General features: G+C 39.4%; 1 protein-coding gene across 3 annotated transcripts in view; it reads left to right on the top strand.

Moving 5' to 3' along the window:
• The window catches only part of LOC128358286 (pleckstrin homology domain-containing family A member 7-like), a 148,662-nt gene that overhangs the window by 62,173 nt on the left and 64,571 nt on the right, over nt 1-21,918 (top strand). For all 3 annotated transcript variants that reach the window (XM_053318510.1, XM_053318512.1, XM_053318513.1), the window contains one exon: nt 18,406-18,489. In XM_053318510.1, the coding sequence (XP_053174485.1) occupies nt 18,406-18,489 (84 nt within the window). The remainder of the gene's footprint in view (nt 1-18,405; nt 18,490-21,918) is intronic.

Here is a 21,918-nt window from a genome sequence, read left to right as displayed (position 1 = left end):
GAATGTTTGAATGTTGCAGTATTAATCTTCGCTACTTTTTAAACTTTGACATCCCTGCAGTTTTAATATTGCAATGAATATAAGTGAAATACACATGTATAGCTGTATAGAGATGTATAAATGTTTATGTATGGATGAGCTTTGTACATTTCTGTGCTGTTTTGAATTGATAGTAATGGTAATGGCTCCTGATTGACATTGGCAGTTGTTCAGTTTGTCAGCTGGCTCAGATGTTATCTGGTCAGGTTTTTGTTGCTCCCAAACAAAACATATCCAGTAGATGCCAAACAGTGAACAGTTATGCACAAGCTTGAGACTGTAAGATGTTCAAACTTTCCCACGATTCCCTCTCATTCATGCTGATTTTAAAAGATAAGCTCCACAGTTCATTCTTGCCATTTGCGAGGTCGAGAGGAGACTTTTTGTATGTATTCCCCTTGATGAATGACTCGGATTATCAAAAATATTCTTAATGTAACATATTTATCGTCTTGGCGGCAGCTGTGGCTCAGGAGGTAGAGCGGTCATCCTCCAATTGGAAGATTGGCGGTTCGATTCCCGGCTCCTCCTCTAGTCCACATGTTGATGTATCCTTGAGCAAGACACTTAACCCCAAATTGCTCCCGTTGCTATGCCAACAGTGTGTAAATGAGAATGAATTCCCCCTGATGAGCAATTTGGCACTCAGTGTGTGAATGTGTGTGAATGGGTGAATGAGATGTAATGTAAGAGCTTTGAGTGGTCGTAACAACTAGAAAAGTACAGTCCATTTACCATTTTGGTTACACATTTAAACCCCCCCCCCCCCCCCCCCCCCCCCGAATATTTTCACAGTATGTTTACCTTTTACATATCTCTGCTACATAATCACCATATTGAATTTAGTGTTTATTTACGATTTAATCTTTAATCCCGTTTTTGAAGGGCAGTGACTCCTCTCAACCTCCCTCTTCTACGGGATGTGAGCCAGTTCTCAGATGTGGGCCGTCTTCTCTCTACAGCATCGCTTATGTTTTTATTTTTTGTTGTCGTCGGCATATTTGCATTCGACTCCACCACTTCTCTGCTCTGTTTACTGTGATCCCCGGTGTTTGTGTGAACAGAGCAGTACTGCCATGTCCACATGCTGTCAGGACAGACAGGATTAGAGATGGTTGAGGCAGATACTGTAGATCACACATAGAGCAACTGATACCTGTTGCTTTACTGTCACAGTTTTTTTGGGGGGGATTGACAGCTGACAGATTCCTTCTCTGACAAGCTGTTAGTCGACACACAGGAGAGATCAGAGTGAAAGGGCTCTTCAGTTTTAATAATGAAAATATATAAATGTACTTGGCTTAATATATATATATGCTATGCTCTTTTCTTTTTTATCTTCTTTTTGTGCTTACATCTTAGTTTTTGACAGCAGTAAGTATTCCTATCAAAAGAATTAAAAGGATTAAAAAGTAGTACTTACAATAATTGTCCCTATCTTGTATCCATCACATATATATTAACCCTCCTGTTGTCCTTGAGTCAAGGAAGGAAGGAAGAAGGAAGGAAAGGAGGATGGAAGGAAGGAAGGAAGGAAGGGAGAAAGAAGGAAGGAAGGAAGGAAGGAAGGATGGAGGATGGAGGAAGGAAGAAGGAAGGAAGAAGGAAGGAAGGGAGGAAGGAAAGGAAGGAAGGTAGGTGGGGGGGAAGAAAGAGAGAAGGAGGGAGGGAGGGAGGGAGGAAGGACAGAAGGAAGGAAGGACGGATGGAGGAAAGAAGGAAGGAAAGGAGGATGCAAGGAAGGAAGGTGGGGGGGTGGGGGCGAGAGAGAAGGAGGGAGGGAGGAAGGAAGGGAAGAAGGAAGGAAGGATGGAGGAAGGAAGAAGGAAGGGAGAAAGGAAGGAAGGAAGGTATGTGGGGGGGAAGAAAGAGAGAAGGAGGGAGGGAGGGAGGAAGGAAGGAAGGAAGGAAGGAAGGAAGGATGGATGGATGGAGGAAAGAAGGAAGGAAGGACAGAGGAAAGGAAGGAAGGAAGGAAGGATGGAGGGAAGGAAGGAAGGAAGAGTCAAAACAGACAACATGAAGGTTAATGACATGTGATGGTGTAGCTGACATTACTTTACCTTTTCTATCAATTTATAAAAATATACATAACAAGCTTAATTTCAAAAGCTGCTGAGTACTGCAGAAAACCTCTTTAGTACCAACTATGTTTTAATATTCTTTAATAGATGTTACTGTAGTGAGGTTGGGAATAAACACGACTCACATTTGTTAGTCTTAAGTGGTGATTCTCATGTTTTGGTTTTAATTAAATTTTATTGCAAGCATTACAATGTTCAAGTGCCCTTCAACAAACCGCTAAATCCCAAACAGCGTCTGTAAAGCCGTTCCGTAGGTGTCCGAAGCAAGAGAGAATTTACCAACAGGGATCAATAGAGTATCACATTATATCATTAACCCGTAATGTAGGCAGCTTTTCTGCTGCTTTGAGGCTCAGAGCAGCCGCTTGAGTTACGGATACGATATTTTTCCTCCACTTTACCTCTTGATGTTGACCTGCGCCCACATAGCCCAGCCGCAGCTGAAGAGCAGCCAGCACATTTTCTCGGGATGCCTCGTTACTATGCTGATTACGTGAACTCGACCACTTTTTTTCTCTCCTCTTGTTACTTAATCATCCAGTAACTTATTGTTTGGATTATGTAGAAGTTGTTTATTTTTAATTATACAAATCCACAAATCCTTTGCAACATATATTCCCCCCACCCTCCCCACCACCACTAAATAGCCTCCCTTAATCCTTCCTCTGCCGAACAGCTTCTCAATGGGCACTCAATGAATCTTATTTGCTGTAAAGGCACAATCAGCAGTGTGAAGGCTCATTTTTTTTAGTCTGTGCAGGCACTTTCGTAATGAGCCTAAGCATTGCTCACTCTCCTACATGCTCTTCTTCCCCGTCACACAGCTCCATTCCACTGCCATTCCTGTTTATGCTAAATATTTTCATTATCTCTGCAATAAGACATTTAATAGGCACTCTGCTCCTCAGCCCGGTGAAGAGCGTCTATAATGAGAGTCATATTTTGAATTTCGGACATTTTTTTTTCTCTGCACCAGCCAGCTGTAACCATGTGGGGGGAAATTAAACTGTCTTGTTAACATTTCTCATTCAAAGTAATGAGCCCTGCTTGTTCTAAGGTTGTTCACCCGTTGTATGTTTTTAATAATGGATGTTGATCATTTCCATTTGGGGGGGTTGCTGGAGGTCAAATGCAACATTTTTTTCATATAATATGACAAAAAAAATGTATTTGTCAGTATATGTTATTTCAAATTCTACTACCTCGCTCCCTTTCTATGATCGGCTGTTCACTTACAGTGTAATTGATGCCATATCCCATGCTAGAAAACGGTTAACAAACAAAACAAATATCCATGTAATTTCAGCACATAATTAATGTTAGTTCAGCAGCACTATTAAAAAACACCGCCCTTCAATTTAGCACCGGGACTCATTTTGTCCTCATATGATGCGTTGGAGTTGGAGTTGCATTTGCGGTGTTGTTGAAAATGCCTCCTGGGCTTCTCTTGCAGCAGCACTGGGAAGCCTTTACCTTTTTGTTGGCTGTCAACACTGAGAGTGATGTATTGGTGAAGTGTTTATGTGGTGAGACAAGTGCTTCAACTGCCATGGGGGGGGGTGGGGGTGGGGGTGGGGGTGGGGGTGAGAGCCGTTCAGTGGAGGCTGAGAGTTTTTTTCTGCCTCTTTGACTTTGGCTGTTGCTGATTGAAGGGAGGGATGATGTTATCTGACAGTATTATCATCATTGTCAGCATTACATTTTTGAACTACATATCTCAGTATTGATGTATGCAAATATGTGACAGGTTATGATTGAACTTTATCATCACAGAATAATATAGTTTTTATGAAAGTAAGTGGAATAGGAAATGTTTGCTGGATCCTGAACATGCATCAAAAACCAAATACTCAGGTGTCTGTGTGGGAGATGATTGTATTTGGCTGGGAGAAGTTTTTCACGTTGTTTGATTTAAAGTGAATTAAAGTCACTGAATTTTTAAAGAAAAGTTCAAATGAGGCGTCGTGATTCAGTTTCACATGTAGCAACGTCAGGAAACTTTCAGGTGCTCTTGAAAATGAAAGAAAAACTTGCAGCACAAAAATGAATTGTTCTCTAATTAACCACTTTGATTTCTTTGACTTCGATGGCTCACTTTGAATAATATCCTGCAGCTGTACAACAATACAAATTCAAAATAGTACATTTAATGAAACTAATGCTAGTGATGTGAGATGTAGTTATAGAGTTTCATGATTAAATGGGGATATTTGGAGCTCTTTGTTCAGTGTGGAACAGATGATCATATAAAGAAATCTATCATCAGCCAACAGTAGCAAGTTAAAAGTCGAAAAGTATAGAAAAATGTTGGATACCGAGCAGTCTGAATCCACTTCTTTTTGCTTACAGGGATTACTCATTTTTTGACACTTTGCCTATATATATTATATATATGATTGAGAATATGGAAAAGCACAATAGATCCCCTTTAAAAATTAATTAATGGAATGTAAAACTTATTTGCTCGATACTACACTTTATATTGCTCTCATCAGTTATAAAAAAGGAAGCATATTACATAATATTTTAATATAATTTGAAATAATGTCCAATATTGAACAAATGCCCTAAAATCTTACAGTTTGAGATTTACACCCCTAATATGTTGTCTTATCACTGTATATTCTGCTTTTATTCACATTTTGAAACCATTAGACTTGTTTTTCTTTTTTATAACAAATTGTAAAATGCAGTTTTCAATTAATGCCCACATAGCATCAAACATCAAAGCCTACTATAAGTCTTCAAATCTTAACTAATAATTTCCAAAATGACCACCAGAACATTTATTAAGATCCTAAATTTAGCAGACACATTTAGTCCTTTTTGAGTTGGAGTCAGCAACTGGCGGCCATCAGTGGCGTTGTACTACTTCTGCACTGGCACTTGTTCCTGGACCTTATGCTCATCTGGGCCTTGGCAGCAGGGTCTCCGCCAGTCATGTCAGTGATGCTCATGTCCTCAGTTATTACAGGCATGGTGGTGTTGGCAGTCTGCCAGCAGTCCTGAGCAACTGCCCTGCCTCTGTCAGCCCCACCTCATCCCCTGTCTGCTGCCGGAGATGCTTTTTTATTTTACTGGGTCATGCTGAAGCCAGATGGGGGAGCTGCCTGGCAACATAAAGATGCTGAGATATAATGAGCAAATGATTCTTTGTGCATCGCTTTCTGGAGCCTTGAGGTCATACACCCGGGTTGTAGTAGTGCCACTTTACCTACACTTCCTGTCTGAAGAATAAACAGTGGTTGTGAGACAGAGAGGGTTGTTACGTTGTGGTGTGAGATGAGTCAGTAACGAAGTAAAGAGCAAAGCTGCATTATGCAAACTGCAGATGCATCTCCACAGTCCTTTTTGAGTTAAAATACTGAATCATGTTGTATATAGACAAGGGAATATTTGATGCACTGTAGATTTTTTTTTTTTCAGTAAGCTACATGGGCAGTGGCACCACCTTCCAGCTAACTCTAAAAGGCTTGCACAATTTTTCATCAAGCAACAATTTGATGTTGTCGTCACCACTGAAAAGAAAATGTGTCCGACGCATTTGAGGGACAAAAGACTAGCATTATGTGTATAATAATAGGTCTTGTTTTTCAGCCTGTTAGACTGAGATGTGTAATAAGAGATGTGTAATAACTCCCATGACAGTGATTTTTGTGGCAATGGGCACATTGGTAGCATTCAGCTCACAGACCAGCATAAATCTGGTTTCACTGCTTAACCTGGAAAAAAAACCTCTCAGGGGGCTTTATACACCTTAATTCAATCAAACAAAGGGACAATTCTGAATGCGTCCCAGACTGAGTGGGAGTGAGGGAAGGAGTGATGGAGGGGAGAGTGTGTGAGAGAGAGAAAGAGAGAAAGAGAGATGCTGCTGTGAGAAAATCAAATGAAAGAGGTTGTTTGTGTTTGTGATGTGTGCTGGATGTGTGGGTGCGTAGGTGGTAGTGGATGGCTGTGAAACCTGAGCAAGAGATGGTGGCAGCAGCATGGAGCTGAACCAAATGTGTCACTGCCTCATGCTCATTGGGCCAAAGAAGGAATTCACTGGCAGCAGCGGCCTGCTAGGAATTCAGCAGGGTGACTAAGTATATGTGTGTTCATGTGTGTGTGTGTGTGTGTGTGTGTGTGTGTGTGTGTGTGTGTGTGCCCATGTGTGTCCATGTGTGTGTGTTTGTAGCGGTCAGATTGTATTCCATCTCTTTACCCCCTGTCCAGTTATAGGCTCGAGCTAGCATGCTATCACTCCCTCCTCCTTGTTACGGACAGGAAGAGCGAACAGTGAATGCAACACTTGCCCACGTTCACATAGCATGGAGGGAAAAGTAATGACTCTACAGCCGTAACCATGTGGATACAGGTAAAAAAAAAAAAGATGAAAAAAGAAACTAAACAATCTGTGCTTTTCTGTTTTTTTTTTTGTTGCTGAGAAAGCTTCCTGCATCCTGCCATAGTTTTATTTTTGCAGCACAAGGTGGAACTGAGCTCTAGTGTTACAGCAGAAGTGCTTCTCTGTCACCACTGCCACAGCCATCAACAGAGCAAACACACAGTGTGTCTCGCAGATGTTTCTTGGACTCATAGTAGTTATTATACTTTACAGCTTTGCAGTAATAACTTTATATGATGCTGTTTGTCTGGGTGTTGGGTCATGTGTTGACGCAGCACAGCTTTGCCTCAGACAGGATTGTGGACTTTTTTTTTTAGTTTCTCACAGCATGTTTGCCAGAGTTTCATTATTGTCCACCCTGAGCCAAAATTCTACTAAAGAAAGCCAGCGATGATTCAGCTCTCTATTCTGATATTTAACATCCAGAAAAATACACTAACTGGTCAGACTGGTAAAATAGAAGATATGCATTTAAAGTGTCTTTTATTGCTCAACCAAATAGATTAAAATTGTATGGTTTCATAATTTGACTCCAACAAAATTCAGTTAGCAAGGATTGATGCAGACTAATTATTAATATAGTGCACAATGTTTGATTCTAAATGAAAATTTGATCAAAACCTCATTAATACTTGGCTTCAATAGGAATGTTCACCACTGTGTGTTGATAACTGAAATGTAAATATCCCCTAATCTGTGATTGTGAGAAAGAGAAATACATATTCTTGTCTATTCTTGAAAAAAAGAATGCATTTAGTATAATCTGTGAATTTGCATATTTGAACAATGTGCATCTCAAGTCCCCACAGCTTGATTTATGACCTAAAATTGGTTCATTTGTATATCTGACAATAGGAAACACAAAAGAAGTCATGTGAACTAGAGCTAAACCAATATTTAACACATCTAATTGCTCAGCACTAACACATTAAGTATCTGCTTAGAGAATCTTTTCCTTGTTTTTGTAAAAAATAATTTCTAGCTTGAAGTTCATGCTTCATTCTGTGAGCGCTGGAGGCTTGAAGCATAATCAGGTAGCTTTCTGGACTTTCAGTGGCTGTTAAATAATCCGAGCTGCAGTGCCAGCGGTCCACTGTGTTGCAGGCTGCACAAAAAAAAATCAACAGTCATAATGTTTTAACCTACTTTTGTTCTGCAGCCAAATCAGGACCCCGTTTGCAGCTGTGGCATTGTGTAACTCAATTAAGGGACGCTTATTTAAACATTAGGAAATGCACCAAAGTGTCATTTAGTTCTTGGCAGCGGCTTGTTTGTGTGCATTCTTGTGTGTGTGTGTGTGTGTGTGTTTGTGTGTGTGTTTTTGTGTGTCTTTTATCAAAGTAATGAAAGGAAGTGACTGGTGTTAGTCTGTGACCGAGAGCAAAGAGTAAATTAGTTATTTTACCACGAAGAGAAGAGTAATTTAGCTTTATATTGTATTTTTTTTTCCAATTAAGGTTTGAATCCAGTCCTCTGCCTTTTTAGATGTGAATTGAAAAGGTCACATGTAAACCACACAGTCTTTTATCTTAAGTAACGTTACATCTACACTTATTTTTAACCAATTACAGTAAAATGTTAGTACTGTACTTGGTTGTCTATTTCTGAAACACACAATCTTGCACTGTCACCCACACATACAGTAAATGCAAGCATCATCATTGCTCTCTCTCTCTCTCTCTCTCTCTCTCTATCTCTCTCTCGTTCTCTCTCTCTCGTTCTCTCTCTCTATCTTAATGCATCACACACACCCATGCACCAACACGCACACATTGTTAAACATGTACAGTGTGCTGTGAATGGGAATGACCTTGCTGTGTGTTTCCCCATTCGGCACTGGCAGCAGTTCTCCCCGCCCTCCCTCGCTGCACTTCAAACACATTTCAACTGGAAAAACCTTTTAAATAGACGTGACCTTTTGACTAAGAGAACACCCACTCACCAAATCATTTAGAAACACTCTGTCTGCACCACATCTGTTAAAACACAGGCAGGTGTAGGTGCAGTGGCAAAAAGATACAAAGACAAATTCCTTCCTATTTATCTGCGATAAGGGTTTCAGTCAAAGCCAGCGCCTCCACTTTTTAATACATCAGTCACACTCGCTTAGAGGTGTGTCTTATCGGACATGGTGACACATTGATTGGTGCATCATCAATAAAAGGAAATGTCCAAAGTGCCATGTATAGTATTTTAACTTCAGTAAATCATTAGCACATTAACTTCAGGCCTTGGCAGAGTCATTAGACAATAACTGAATGCAAACAGGAAGTGAAAAGACTCTCTGTGTTAGCTCTACACTTTATCTAACATAATTTAATCAGCTGGATTGCTTTATGGCAAAAAATGATATACACTTAACCTCTTTAGTATCTTGACTTAGTTTGTCTTATTATAATGAATGCTCAGAGTTACTAATGTCGCTCATCTTGCATGCTTTACGAGATAAATCTCAGTCCGCCGATGCAAAGTAACAACATCCTGTCTGTGTCAAGAAGCAACAGGATGATTAATTATCGAGGGACACTATTTAACTCTGTGTCACTGTGTGTTTAGCAGACTGTTACTGATTATTCATGTGTGTGTTTTTGCTCTGTGGTCATGTTTTGTAGCAAAAAAGCTTGTTGAAATGATTGGTAGACCATCTACTTATCATAATGTCTACATATAATGGTTACAAATCAGAAAAATTCTTATACATACTGCTGGTGTCAGAACAAAATCAATGAATGAGTGAGGAGACATTAACAACCTGCATGTACCATTAGTGTGAGTTGCAGATGACAATTATAGCCGTGGTTTATGAATCTGAATTGAAATAGAATAAAAGTTAGCATTTGACATTAATATAGAGCTCCTTTAAAAAGACAAACAAGCTGGAAATGACATTAAAGGAAGAGGACTAAACCTCATTCCAAATCAAGTCTTTCTTCTTTCGCTTCTTCAAAAACAATTTTATTGCTGATTTAGATAATAACGTTGTCAATAAGTAATTACAGAGGTCAGTGTTCAGTCAGTGGTGACTCAGTTTGAACCAGAACAGCTACAGAATGAACGTTAGAAAACCTTTGCAGGAATAGTTTGATTTTTGGGCTTTAAAGGTACACCCGGAGGAATGAAATGTTGTCTTTCTGTGTGCTGAGCATTGTGAATGGAGAGAATGAACTTCCATTCTACTGTTGAACTTGAACCTTATTGGCAGCGTTTAAAAAAAAAAAAAAAAAGGCTTTGAAGGAACACTTCTATTTGGCAAGAAGAGTGAGAGAATAGACTTCAACTGAGTTTTATGGTTTCAACTCTGCCATTTATTAGTCTCTTGATGGTTTATTTATTGAATGGATTAATCATTTAGTTCACAAAGTGTCTATTGAAAATAATTTGCCAGAATCAGGAGTGACATCTACAAATGTTAGAAGGTTAGAGCCTGACATTTCTGCTTGATAAATGCATTCATTGATCAATTACTTACATTTTTCGCATATTAATTTTCTTATAATGATTAATCAGTTGGCACTTTCTTTCCTAGTAACATTGATAAACAGGAGTAAAGTAACTGCAGTTCCTTGGTGACACACAAATCACATGACACAGCAGGTGCAGTGTGTACGCTCGTATGTCAGCGAGAGAGATCATGCGTGGTATGTGTGTGTGTTCATGTGTGTTTGCATGAGAGGAGGGTTGTGTTGGAGAGTGAGTGCTGTCATGGGTTGCCCCCTTGTTTACGTAACCCCCCGACGGTTTACCGCTCGTCCTTCATAATGTCATGTGAAAAATAAGTCAAACAGAGGCGCACTATGTGTCAGCTGACAGCAAGTCAAGATGGTCTGCTGCATGGGGCAAGAAGGTTTAGCTGACCCCCTCTGTTTTGACTGTTCCTTCCTTCCTTACTCCCTTCCTTCTTTCCTCTGTCCTTCTTTCCTTCCTTCCTCCCTTCCTTTCCTTTCCTCCCTTCCTTCCTCCCTGCTACCTTCCTTACTTCCTTCCTTTCCTTCCTCCCTTCCTTTCCTCCTCCATTCCTCCTTTCCTTCTTTCTTCCTCCCTTCCATCTGTCCTTCCTCCTTTCCTTCCTTTTTCCTTCCCTCCTTCCTTCTTTTCCTTCCTCCCTTCCTTCTTTCCTTCCTTTCTTCCTCCCTGCTACCTTCCTTACTTCCTTCCTTTCCTTCCTCCCTTCCTTCCCTCCTCCATTCCTCCATTCCTTCTTTCTTCCTCTCTTCCATCTGTCCTTCCTTCCTTCCTTCCTCCTTTCCTTTCCTTTCCTTTCCTTTCCTTTCCTTTCCTTTCCTTTCCTTTCCTTTCCTTTCCTTTCCTTTCCTTTCCTTTCCTTTCCTTTCCTTTCCTCCCTCCCTTCCTTCCTCCCTGCTACCTTCCTTCCTCCCTGCTACCTTCCTTCCTCCCTCCCTCCCTTCCTTCCTTCCTTACTCCCTTTCCTTCCTCCTTTCCTTCTTTCCTCTGTCCTTCTTTCCTTCTTCCCTTCATTTCCTTTCCTCCCTTCCTTCCTTCCTGTGAAAAAAAGTCAAACTGAAGCGCACTATGTATCAGCTGACAGCAAGTCAAGATGGTCTGCTGCATGGGGCAAGAAGGTTTAGTTTGATTCCTCTTGTCATTGCTTGTCTTTTAGTCTGCTTCAGCTACAGGAGAGCTGCATGATCACATGAATCAAATACTTAAAACAACATAAAAGGGAGAGTGGCCTTTAGAGCTTTTTCTTTTTCTCACTTGACAAAGTAATGAGACATTTTGTTTGGGTATCTGTGTTTGGTCAAAGGATTAAATCCATTAAAGCACAAGTCACACATCCTCTTTCAGATCTTTCACTCTTGTGCTACAAAACTCCTTATTAATATCTTAAGAAGCTAGTGTGAAAGAAAGAGCTGCCATTGATTGCTCTGCTTTTGCCAGACATGATGATGCCATGTTGTCTGAACAGTTTGTCTGGTTGAGTCAGGGTAGTTTTTCCATCACAGACTGTTGGATCAATAACAAAGTTTTTCGGTCTACATCTCAGAAGGTGCACGGGTGAAAAAACTGTGATGAATCTGATGCTTTTGATAGAGGCACATGTTCCCTGCTGGGATCAGTGCTGAAACAAGTGTCAGAATCACTAAAAAAACATGTGCTATACTCTGTGTGTCTGAGCTCAGCCCGTCGGTGCAATCACAATCCTCTGTTGTTTGTATCTGAGAAAAAGCCCCGCTGTAGCAGATGGAGCTGAATTTGGCTTCAGATTTGAGAATTTCAAACAGACTGTAACGGTTAGTAGGAGGTCTCTGCAAGTTTGATAAATTTGTTGGATTAATATCCTGCAGACAGTCTGTGGAAAATGCAAACTGTGAACACGTTTCACTGCATTAAGCTTGACATCTTCTATGAATAACAATTTGTACATCTGCAAGTTCACAGTAATTAAATTTAAAATGTTGATGCCACTGTAACTAATTTAACCCTCATGGACTGTATCAAATGTATAAATACCCATAAGACAAATGTTATTCAATTTAAACTTGCCTCTAAACGATGTGTGGTTATATGATGGTGAGTCACTTATGCTGTTATATAAAGTGAATGATTGCGGCATTGATCTCAGCCTTGGAAGAAGAACCAGTATGTCCCATCGACAGCTGGAGACACCGAAGAAGTTCCAATTTACACTTTATCATCAATCAATCCTTACCTTGTGATGCAGCTGGATTTACAAGATCACAAGAATCCATCTTGTTATCCTTCTTGTGTCTGAACCAGCCGTCGTTTACACTAATCAGTGTCCTATGAGGATTCTCGTGTAATCCTGCTGCCTCGCTAGGTAGGATGCTGAGAGACAGATGGCTCATCCAATCACCTGTCAAGTAAATTTTTTTGAAAGTGTTTGCCCTTTTTCAAACAGTTTTGCAGAGGACAACTTCTCATACTGTTCTGTGTAACAAACCATCTGGTGCATCAGGTTACATTATTCCTTCTTTTGTCTTTTTTAAAGTTGCATCTACTTTTTTTCTCCTATGGTACATTTTGTAGTAGAATCTAATTGATGTGATTCAAGTGTCTTAAAACATTAGTTATTTTTTGTCCCATTGCCATTACAATAACATTGGACTATGGACATTGGACTATTAAAACCAAATTGTATTGTGTAAAGGAGGAAATAAACCACAAACCAAACAGAAATGAAACTTTATTACATCTAATACAGTATCTGAAACAAGCCAACAATCTTATATGTAACAGCAACGGTCCTGTTAACATGCATCCAGTGGGGTTTATGCATATGAACTCCCTGCCATGAATAATGAGGGGAGGGGGCTTCAGTACTTTTTGGCATTTTTTGGTACTTTGTAGCATTGAAGGTCATATTTATCATCTTGTTTAGTTGAACTTTGATCAGGCTGTTTGTAACCGAAATGAAAATGTTGCCAATCTTTGACTGTCACCGAAACTCAGTAACTCTATCATTACAGGTATTTCAAAATATCAAATTATACTTGAGCCCCATAAACACATCACTCACTTTCATATTTACACCCTGGCTAATCTGACTCCACCCTTGTATGTTCTAGACCCGTCACGCTCCCTGCCGCCCTGCAGGTAAACACCACGTCTTACACGGAAAGCTGCATGTGTATAGTGTCAGCATCAAGTAGGCTATTTTAATCACTAGGTGTTGGGCTTTTTGAGAGGTAGCTCTTTTAATGATATGGCTGTTATGTAAGTCTGTCATAGCTGGAGAGCCAGCAGGGGAAGGGAAGGTAGAGCAGTGTCTCTGTTGTCCTTGGAGATTGAAGCTTATGGGACTACAGAAATATTTGGATGAGTGGAATACATTTGTACAGTAAGCTCTTAGCTGATGCTGTATTTCAGGTGCACTTACAGTATCTCTTAGCCACAGTGAGCTGTAGCTAAATAATGTAATACAAGATGAACACAATGAAAGGCTGAGCACAGGCTTTTGAATTCAAAGCCTTCAAGCACCCGTATTCTCATCTGACCCACATGGACTACATTATGAATGTCTGTTATGAAGTTTTGTGTTTGTGTATTATCGGTTTAAACATACTTACAGCTCTCTTCATCAGAGCTTTCAATGTGTGAAATGTGGTAATGTATCATATTACCATTCCACGAAGTAACAGGATATGTCAAAACAGAAATATGTATCACAAAGACACACACTCTTTTGTTTTCTGATAATTTTCCATGACAATTTATGTAGGAATGAAGTGTATTTCTTAAAGGGCAAAGCAAGATATCAAGATGTCAGCAGTTTGGCGTGCAGAGACTGTACATGTTGCCTACTGTAGTAAGTCAGAAGAAAATTTAATAGAACTGTATTTCATTCTTTAAAATAGACATCAAATGGGTTACATTCAAAATACATTATGGTCAGCAGACATTTTTTATTTGATGATATATGGTAATTTGTTGGAAATTGAATATACTCTAAAAGCTGTATAATACACTCTATTCCTTACATATTAGATCACTGAACACTGAATTGAGTTTTTTAAGTGATAAAATGCTGTTTTTAAAGCTGTGCAATGTCAGTTTTGGCCACTTGGAGGCAGATTTCCACAACAAGCTAAAAAAATCATACATTTGACATATTATGGCCGTACAAAGTTAGTATGGCTAATGTGTTAGCTACATCTCATCCAGCAGGAAACAAAGGCTATGAATTAAAATAATGAGCTGAAAGGTGTGTGATTATTGAACATGGTCAAATACTAATTTGTGCAGCTTTAACTTTTTGGTTGACCCCTTTCATCTTTTAATACCTCATCTAATTCTACCTCAGTTAGTCCCCAACTCCTAGAAAAAAGGTACTGGACTTGACCCATTTAGCATTTAACAAAGGTCTCAACAGTGTTCAGTATGGAGATAGAAAAAGCAGCAGTGAGAGTGTGTGGTAACTGGTAAGGCAACTTTTTCTTACATGTGGTGTCTGGATTGCTCTCTAGTATATTGATCTTACGCTCGATCTTGGTTTCATTTATAAATTTCTTCTTGTACAACTCATAAGAAATGGTCACTCAATGTAGAAGCCCTTGCTCTTTTATTCTGAGGAACTGACACCAAACTTTTTAGATATCGAAAACATATTTATTCAACTCTACTGAAGCTAGACTCATCACATCTTGCTGTGAGTATGAGGGAAAAATAGACAAAATGCACCAAATGGCAAAAATGGTGCCAGAAATGAAGAGGTACATTGTGAACAGGTCTTTTATTTCCAGTGTTAAAGGCCATTGTTAAAAGGGTGCTACATAAAGCTTTTAGAGCTACTTTCAACTGTATTTCCCTTTTGCAGTTCAGGTCATCGTTGCCTCAGCTCTTGTGAAATGACACTATCACGTCTATTATATATTGTACTATTTTGAACCTACCTGCAGAATGAAATCACAGCCGCTGATAAACAACCTCTCGGGACACTGTATTCCATGAAGCAATCAGACACGGATTTATCAGCTTCCCAAGAGAAGCTCTTCACGTGTCAGCTCAGAAATGAACATGTCTTTTGTTTGAACATGCATAATCGCTATCCAAATTTACTGCTGAGCTCACTGAGAGGATTTGAGGTGACTGTGTCCTCAGCGGTGATAAATGCTTCTTAACTATTTAATAGTCTTGACAAAGAGATCCGAGTTAATAGGTTTAACATACTGCAGTTAATTTAATAAGATCACTGTGAATTTGACATGTATTTATGAGTTCTTGCACGTTTCTGTGAATGTCATCGGTGGATAATGAACCTAATCTTTTAACTCAGCAATATAATGGGTGATTCATTAGTCGGTCTTAGTGTGTTGTTTACTACACAATTTGTTGGTTGTGGGAATGTAAAATGTAAAATAGCTGACGTCTGTAAAATGAGCACATTGCAGAAGAACGCTGCTTTTAGTGGAATATGTTTATAATAATATAATGGACCATTAATATACACTAATAATGTCATAGTGTGTTAATCCTCTTACCATGATTTCCCAGAAATGTAATTTAAATCCGCATTTACGTAACATTTTCCTGCCAATGTGATTCATTTTTAAATATAATCCATTTATAACAACCAACAAAGACCTCTTCCATACATATTCATCACTTTTTTTAAATGTCCAAAATGTCCATGTGCCAAATGAGACACACAGGTACACAGTTTTTAAAGTTTTTGTATTTAATTTTTATCATTTCTAGATAATAGGATAAGTTGTGTTCATGTTTGGAAGAAGGATAATTCTGCCTTTTCTTTTTTTTTTTTTTTTTAAAGAAAATGTCGGGGAGAAAATGGTTTTTACTTCAGTGGTTGTTCACATTGTTGATCTGTAACCATAATGCAACATACATGATGTCACCAGCATCGACCCCAGGTAGTTGTTTATCAGTAAAACAACGCTGACATCACCGGAGCTGCCATTTATAACATCTGCTGTTGAATTTGATGGAGCTCTGCAAGGAGAAAGTCTCCGTCATAGCTCGTGGCTCAGAGGCCTGTCAGGGTGATTTGTTTTCCTGTTCATGCTATAACTGATTGATTATAATTCTGTCCCATTCAGACAATTATTAATTCTTAGAGCCCCTCTGATTCGGCTGCAGGGTTCCTTGTTACAGTGAGACAGTGAGCGTATCCCCCTGAGAGATGCTACTATCTGGTGCACTGTGTGATTTTGCCCTGTAAAACACACTCCTCTGGCAGCGTGACTAACACCATCTCCGGTGCTGAGCTGCTCTCCTCCCTTGTGGATTGGGGAGCAAAGGTTCTTTTATGCTCCTCATCACCCGTTTTTGCATTACAGAGATTTTTTTTTATGAGGAGCTGTCAAACATTCATGTGTAAATGTGAGTACAGACCCCTGTAGGCCACTATAAGTGATTAGTCAGGGCTTATGAAACCTATAAATTCTTTACATGGTCCAGATGAGAAGAATTAAGCTCTCTCTCTCTCTTTTTGTTTTGAACGACCAAATGTATCGTGCTGCTGTAGAAAATGTGAACATTATTCAGCCTGCAGTAGAAGAAAAGGTTGAACTCATCCAAACCCTGGCAGAATTAAATAATAACAACCACTAACTACACTGGACTGTTACTAAATCACTTTTTTGGGCAGTATCATCAGTACAAGTACGACAAACTAAGACAAACTAAAATATATAAAGCAGGGAAGAGAGGAAAGGTTTAGATTACTCTGAAATATTACTGTTTCAGTTTTGAACTATGAGCATCTACAAGTATTACTACTACTACTATTAATAATAATGATAATATTTATAATTATAGAATAAAAATATAAAAGTAGCTTCAATGTAGCAAACTATGATAATACCGATATAATAATTCAAATAATGTCACGATTATTATTATTTTTTATTATTATATCTTATTTATTGATATTATTGATACCTTCAATGTAGTGGAGCTTCATATATAGCATTTCATAGCTATATATGAGTTTATTTATTTATTGGGTTTATATGTTTAATTGAAATATTTCTGAACTTCTATTAATTTATTCTGTTTTGTCTGCTGATCATCTGAGTCATTTGACTAATTTATTTGATCTGATAGTGTTATTTATATTCAAGCAACCAACAGCACCACGACTGAATGTAGACTTGAGCTGCAGTTTCTCATATGGTCTCTAGATGGTGGTTTCAAGTAAACTGACTCAAGTGAAGTCGAACCTAAAACATTGTTTGAACTGTCAAAGATGTCGACAGAAACAGAAAGACAGACTTCAGTAACCATGCCACCAGTGTGATGCCAGTGTTTTCTTACAGTCTATATTACTGTTAAGATCACTAATTACACCAGCAGCAGCAGTAACTGTAGCAACATGTCATTTTCAAAAGAATACAGGAAAAACCACACTAACAGATGTCAGTATGAGTTGAATGAAAGGTGTCTACAAGTGTTATTAGTTGTGACCAGTTTCATGTGACAAGTTGTGTTAAGGGTCTCATGCTGTGTGCTATTACTGGCGTTGTAAATCCCTGTTTTGGAGCCTGCTGCTGCTGCTGCTGCTGCTGCATGCCTCCTGGGAAAGCTTGTAGTCTTGTAGGATTTGATCTTCTGCTACATGAAGCAGGAATCGGTACAGCATGAGTAATGTGAGCTGCTATAGTGAATGGAAAATAGTGTTACATTGATTTCTGGTAGAGATGGGAAAGGTCCCTGAACCTTCACATAGATGAGGTTTGTTTACTGAGTGTGCACGGTGTTTCTGATTTAATATTGCGCCTCTGTTGGTGGATGGATACCAAGCAGGTGTACTGGAGCAGTTTTTAGGAGACAAGAAGTTTTCTCAGGGTTTGTTTTGCGTCACTGCTGATTCTGCTGCAAGCTGCATGAAGCTATATTCATCATGTGTATGTATATAACAGCCAGTCATCTGTTATAAAGCAGTCACCCTCCTGATGAAGGGTAAAGCAGTTCACTTCACTCCCTAAAACACACACACACACACACACACACACACACACACACACTGTGACCCTCCCTGCCACCCCGTGTTGTTTACCCAGCTGAATGCTTTTACACTCTGGTTGAGGCTTAGAGTGACTGGCTGAGTCTATAACTGATGGAGGCCCAGGCCCACACTGTCCAGCATTTTGTGCTGAGCCAAACACTTTGCCCCTCACAGGCTGTAGGGGATAGGTTGGGCGGGGTGGGGGTCCTGCAGCCACCCCTCACATTCTACACAGAGCTGGGAAAGTCAGGGACGAAGGCCCATCAGGGTGGGGAGGTTGGACAGAGCTTCTAAGCCCCGCTACTCCTCTAGGGAATGATCGGCTCGTGTCTGCCGCACTTGTGAACACAGTGGGGTTGAAATCCAGGGTGATGCCTTCACAGTGTTTACAGTGCAACCAAGGTTGCTAATTTTGTCTCCTCTCTCTCCTCCCTCTGTCGCTGCAGTCATAACCAGAGGACCACGACATTTCGCCATCCTGTGACTGGGCAGATTTCTCAAGAGAACGTGGATTTTCTCCTGCAAGAACAGTGAGTGATTGAGATTATTACTTCTTCTTACCTGATCCACACGCAAACACAAAAACCTCTGCTTTTGAAACGAAAACTGTATTTGATGTCAGATACTTTGGGTTCCATTGACTTTCTCCAGCTGTTTTCAGATATGTCAACATAAAAAATTGGCTAAAATGTGTTTTCTATTCTCTTCCAAGTGGTGAACGTCACACTGTGAGCTGTTTGTTTTCTCATTCTCTTTGAAATGATGAAATTAAATCGAATGATACTGAAAACAAGAATAATCCAGAAGCTTTTAAAGACAAATCCCACCACTCCTGCAGTGATGACTGTTTCACGGGTTTGTTTTTCCTGACCTTCGATTTAACTTTGAAAACATCTTACCCGTGCCTCTAAGCTATCATTTGCACTTTTTTTTTCTTCCTTTACCAAGTTGTATGCTTTCATTGAGCCGGGTAGGCAGCATGTTTCAAGTAAAGTTCGCTGTTGTTTTAAGTCAAGATGTGGTGCCTTTCATTTTACCGGTGCTGACTTTTAAATAAAGAAGTGAAAGGATAAAAATGTTGCTGGTTTTGTCAAGGACATGTACTGTAGTGCTGTTAGAGTATGCTTGGTGATGCTATAGCAGGAATCAGTAAAATGTTAAAAGGATGCTCTCTCTGCCTGTTTTGGACCATTAGAGTTGAAAAGTGCTGCTAAATGTAGTTTTTGTTGCATAGCCCCCCCCCCCTCTCTCCTCCCCTCCCACAGATCATCAGCATTTTCCTTCAAACTTATTTGACAGGAAGTTGGTTGTACAGGGTTGAATGCTTAATCATGTTTTGCTGAGAGTTGGATGAGAAGCTCTACACCACGCTCATATTTGTTTACACCTTGAATAAAATGTTTTATTGTAGAAAAAAATATGATTGTCTACAAGGTCATGTTGTAAAAACACACTTTTTCCTATTAGTACATATACTCAGCTATACATGAATTCAAAGTGAATGGACAGCTAAAAAGTTATGCAAAGACTTCATCTAACTCAAGACAAGATAAACAGTAAATAAGAATAGTGATGGATGGATAGGCTACTTCAAGAAGAGGAAAAGAGGAGGAGAAGAATATAAATATAAGCTATAAATACATAAAATAAATCAAACACTCAACACTGTACTCAGGATGTACGATGCTTTTTTTTCCATATGAGTAAACAAAGATGATGAGCGATGGATGATATATATGTATGGAGCTTCAGCCACATACTAATTAGCTCATCTTAGCATAAAAAAAACAGCAAGCAGAGGAAAATTGTTAAAATTGGATCTTTCCAAAGGTAACCTGGCAACCGCGCAGTGACGTCAGGAAGTCGAGGCAGCCAGCTGAGAAATTGTCCAGCAGATAACCCCCCTGTAAAACCACAACTTGTCATTTTCACACTAAGGAGGATATAACGTGTTAATTACAAGCTGCAGAGGTGCTGGTAGGGAAATTTTGAACCTTTGGACAGAGTCAGGCCAGCTGTTTCCTCCTGTTTCCAGTCTTTATCTGGAATGGCTTCTGGTTAAAAGATGTGTATTTATCTTCTTATCTAACTCTCTGCATGAAAGCAAATAGGAGAATTTCCCAAATTGTCAAACTATTCCTTTAATTATAGAGTAAATTTCTGTATTGACACTGCTAGGTTCTTGGGTTCAATCTGTCCCTGGAATAAGTATAAGTAAATATAGTTAAATATTTAGAATATCTCAGTCTGTTTGCTGCTCAATAAACCACGCACAGCATGTTTGTCATGATACTGGAACCAGACTCTGGTACTGCTGGTTGTTTTAAAGCTGCAGTCAGTGAGAGGCATGTCCTTCTAAAATATCAACTTAAAGGACCACTGTTAAATTAAAGAGTACGGTTTAGACCTGCTCTATGTTAAAAAGGGCCTTGAGATAACTTTTTTATTGTGATTTAGTGCTATATAAATAAAGATTGATTGATTGGTGTGTAGGATTTAGTAGCATCTAATGGTGATGTAGCAGATTGCAACCAATTAAATACCTCTCCCTCTCCCCTTCCAAACACGTAGGAAAAACTATAGTGGCCACGAAACTTGCAAAAGACATTAAAGGCCCTATTTAGGTTATGTGCTACTGTAGAAACATGGTAGTTCCTATGTGTTCCTCATTCTAATATAGCAAGGTAATTATACACAAATTAAAACATAGTCATGAATATTATGTGACATTTCGGCCAGGTTACTTCTGCTAGATGCCACTAAGTTCTACACATTGCACCTTTAAATAGTATCAAAGTATCCTTGCATCAGTTTCCTGCTCTCAGCACACTGATGCTTGCCCTCATTTGCTAGTCAAGTAATTCTTTAAGAGTCCAGGTGAGAGTGCAGGTGTCTGTGGAATAAATAAGTGTTTACTCACAGCTTTTTAGGAGGTATGTTTTGCATTCTTTGGGTTTCATTTGAGCAGAAGACTTCCTGCCAGCGACTAAACCCAAACACAAACCTTCACTACAACAGAGAGAATCTCTAAGGTCTCAGTTACATGAGATACTCTTTTCTTTTGAGGCACTGAAGGTGGGATACAGGTCAGTATGACAGGTGAATTTTGTGTAAAAGCATCTTGTACTGTAGCTTCAGTATATATCCACTAGAAAAAAAAAATCAAGCTCTGTGCTTCTTCACTCGGAGAGCTTTTTAGGAACTTTTTGCACAGGCTGGATCATTTGTTAAGGGGGGTATGTGCATTCCTCAGGCTGTGAAGAAAAATGAGTCCACCTCTTGCTTTTGGCTCTTTTTTTTGTGAACCAGTTTTGGTGAAACATTACTCAGAATGCAGTGATACATTTGACATTATTTCCTTGTTTTGTGCTGTAATTGTGCTGCTGTAGTCAACTAGAACCAAACCGTTGCTCTGCATTTGCCTACGCTTCTTCCATTTCCTTCAGCTATTCAAATCCACCTGCACATAGTATACTCTCAGGAGGTGAAGATGATTTTTGAATGTTAGCTTGGATTTGGTTAAAGCATCAAACATTCAAGATATTCAGGACTGAATTAATTCCTTTTTGAGTAGGATGTATTTAAATGTGACTTACACTCCACTGGGAATGTGGTTGTGACAATAAAGTGGTGTATCTCATCGTGACCCTCACATTTTGGATCTTAAAATTGCTGTCATAGTACAGTGAGTGTTGTGAATAATATTATAAAGTCTTGTGAGAAGAAGCATCATTGTGCTGCTGCCCACTGTGGATCTGCATTTTTTAGATTTCTCTCCATACTTAACTGTTTTTGCCTGTAGTTTCAAATCAGGCCCCAAAATGTTCAGTTGGGGGTCCCATAAGGATCAATATAGGGGCCCCGGCATTTTGCTCTACATATAATTAATGCACAAACCACGAAGCAGTCAGCTTTTAATGATCTCCAAGCCTTCATAATTTATTGGAGCTCTGACCCCG

Source organism: Scomber japonicus, chromosome 5 (assembly GCF_027409825.1).
Source record: "Scomber japonicus isolate fScoJap1 chromosome 5, fScoJap1.pri, whole genome shotgun sequence".
NCBI classification, from domain to species: domain Eukaryota; kingdom Metazoa; phylum Chordata; class Actinopteri; order Scombriformes; family Scombridae; genus Scomber; species Scomber japonicus.
Note: the sequence above shows the minus strand (reverse complement) of the source record. Positions and strands in the feature narration are given on the sequence as shown.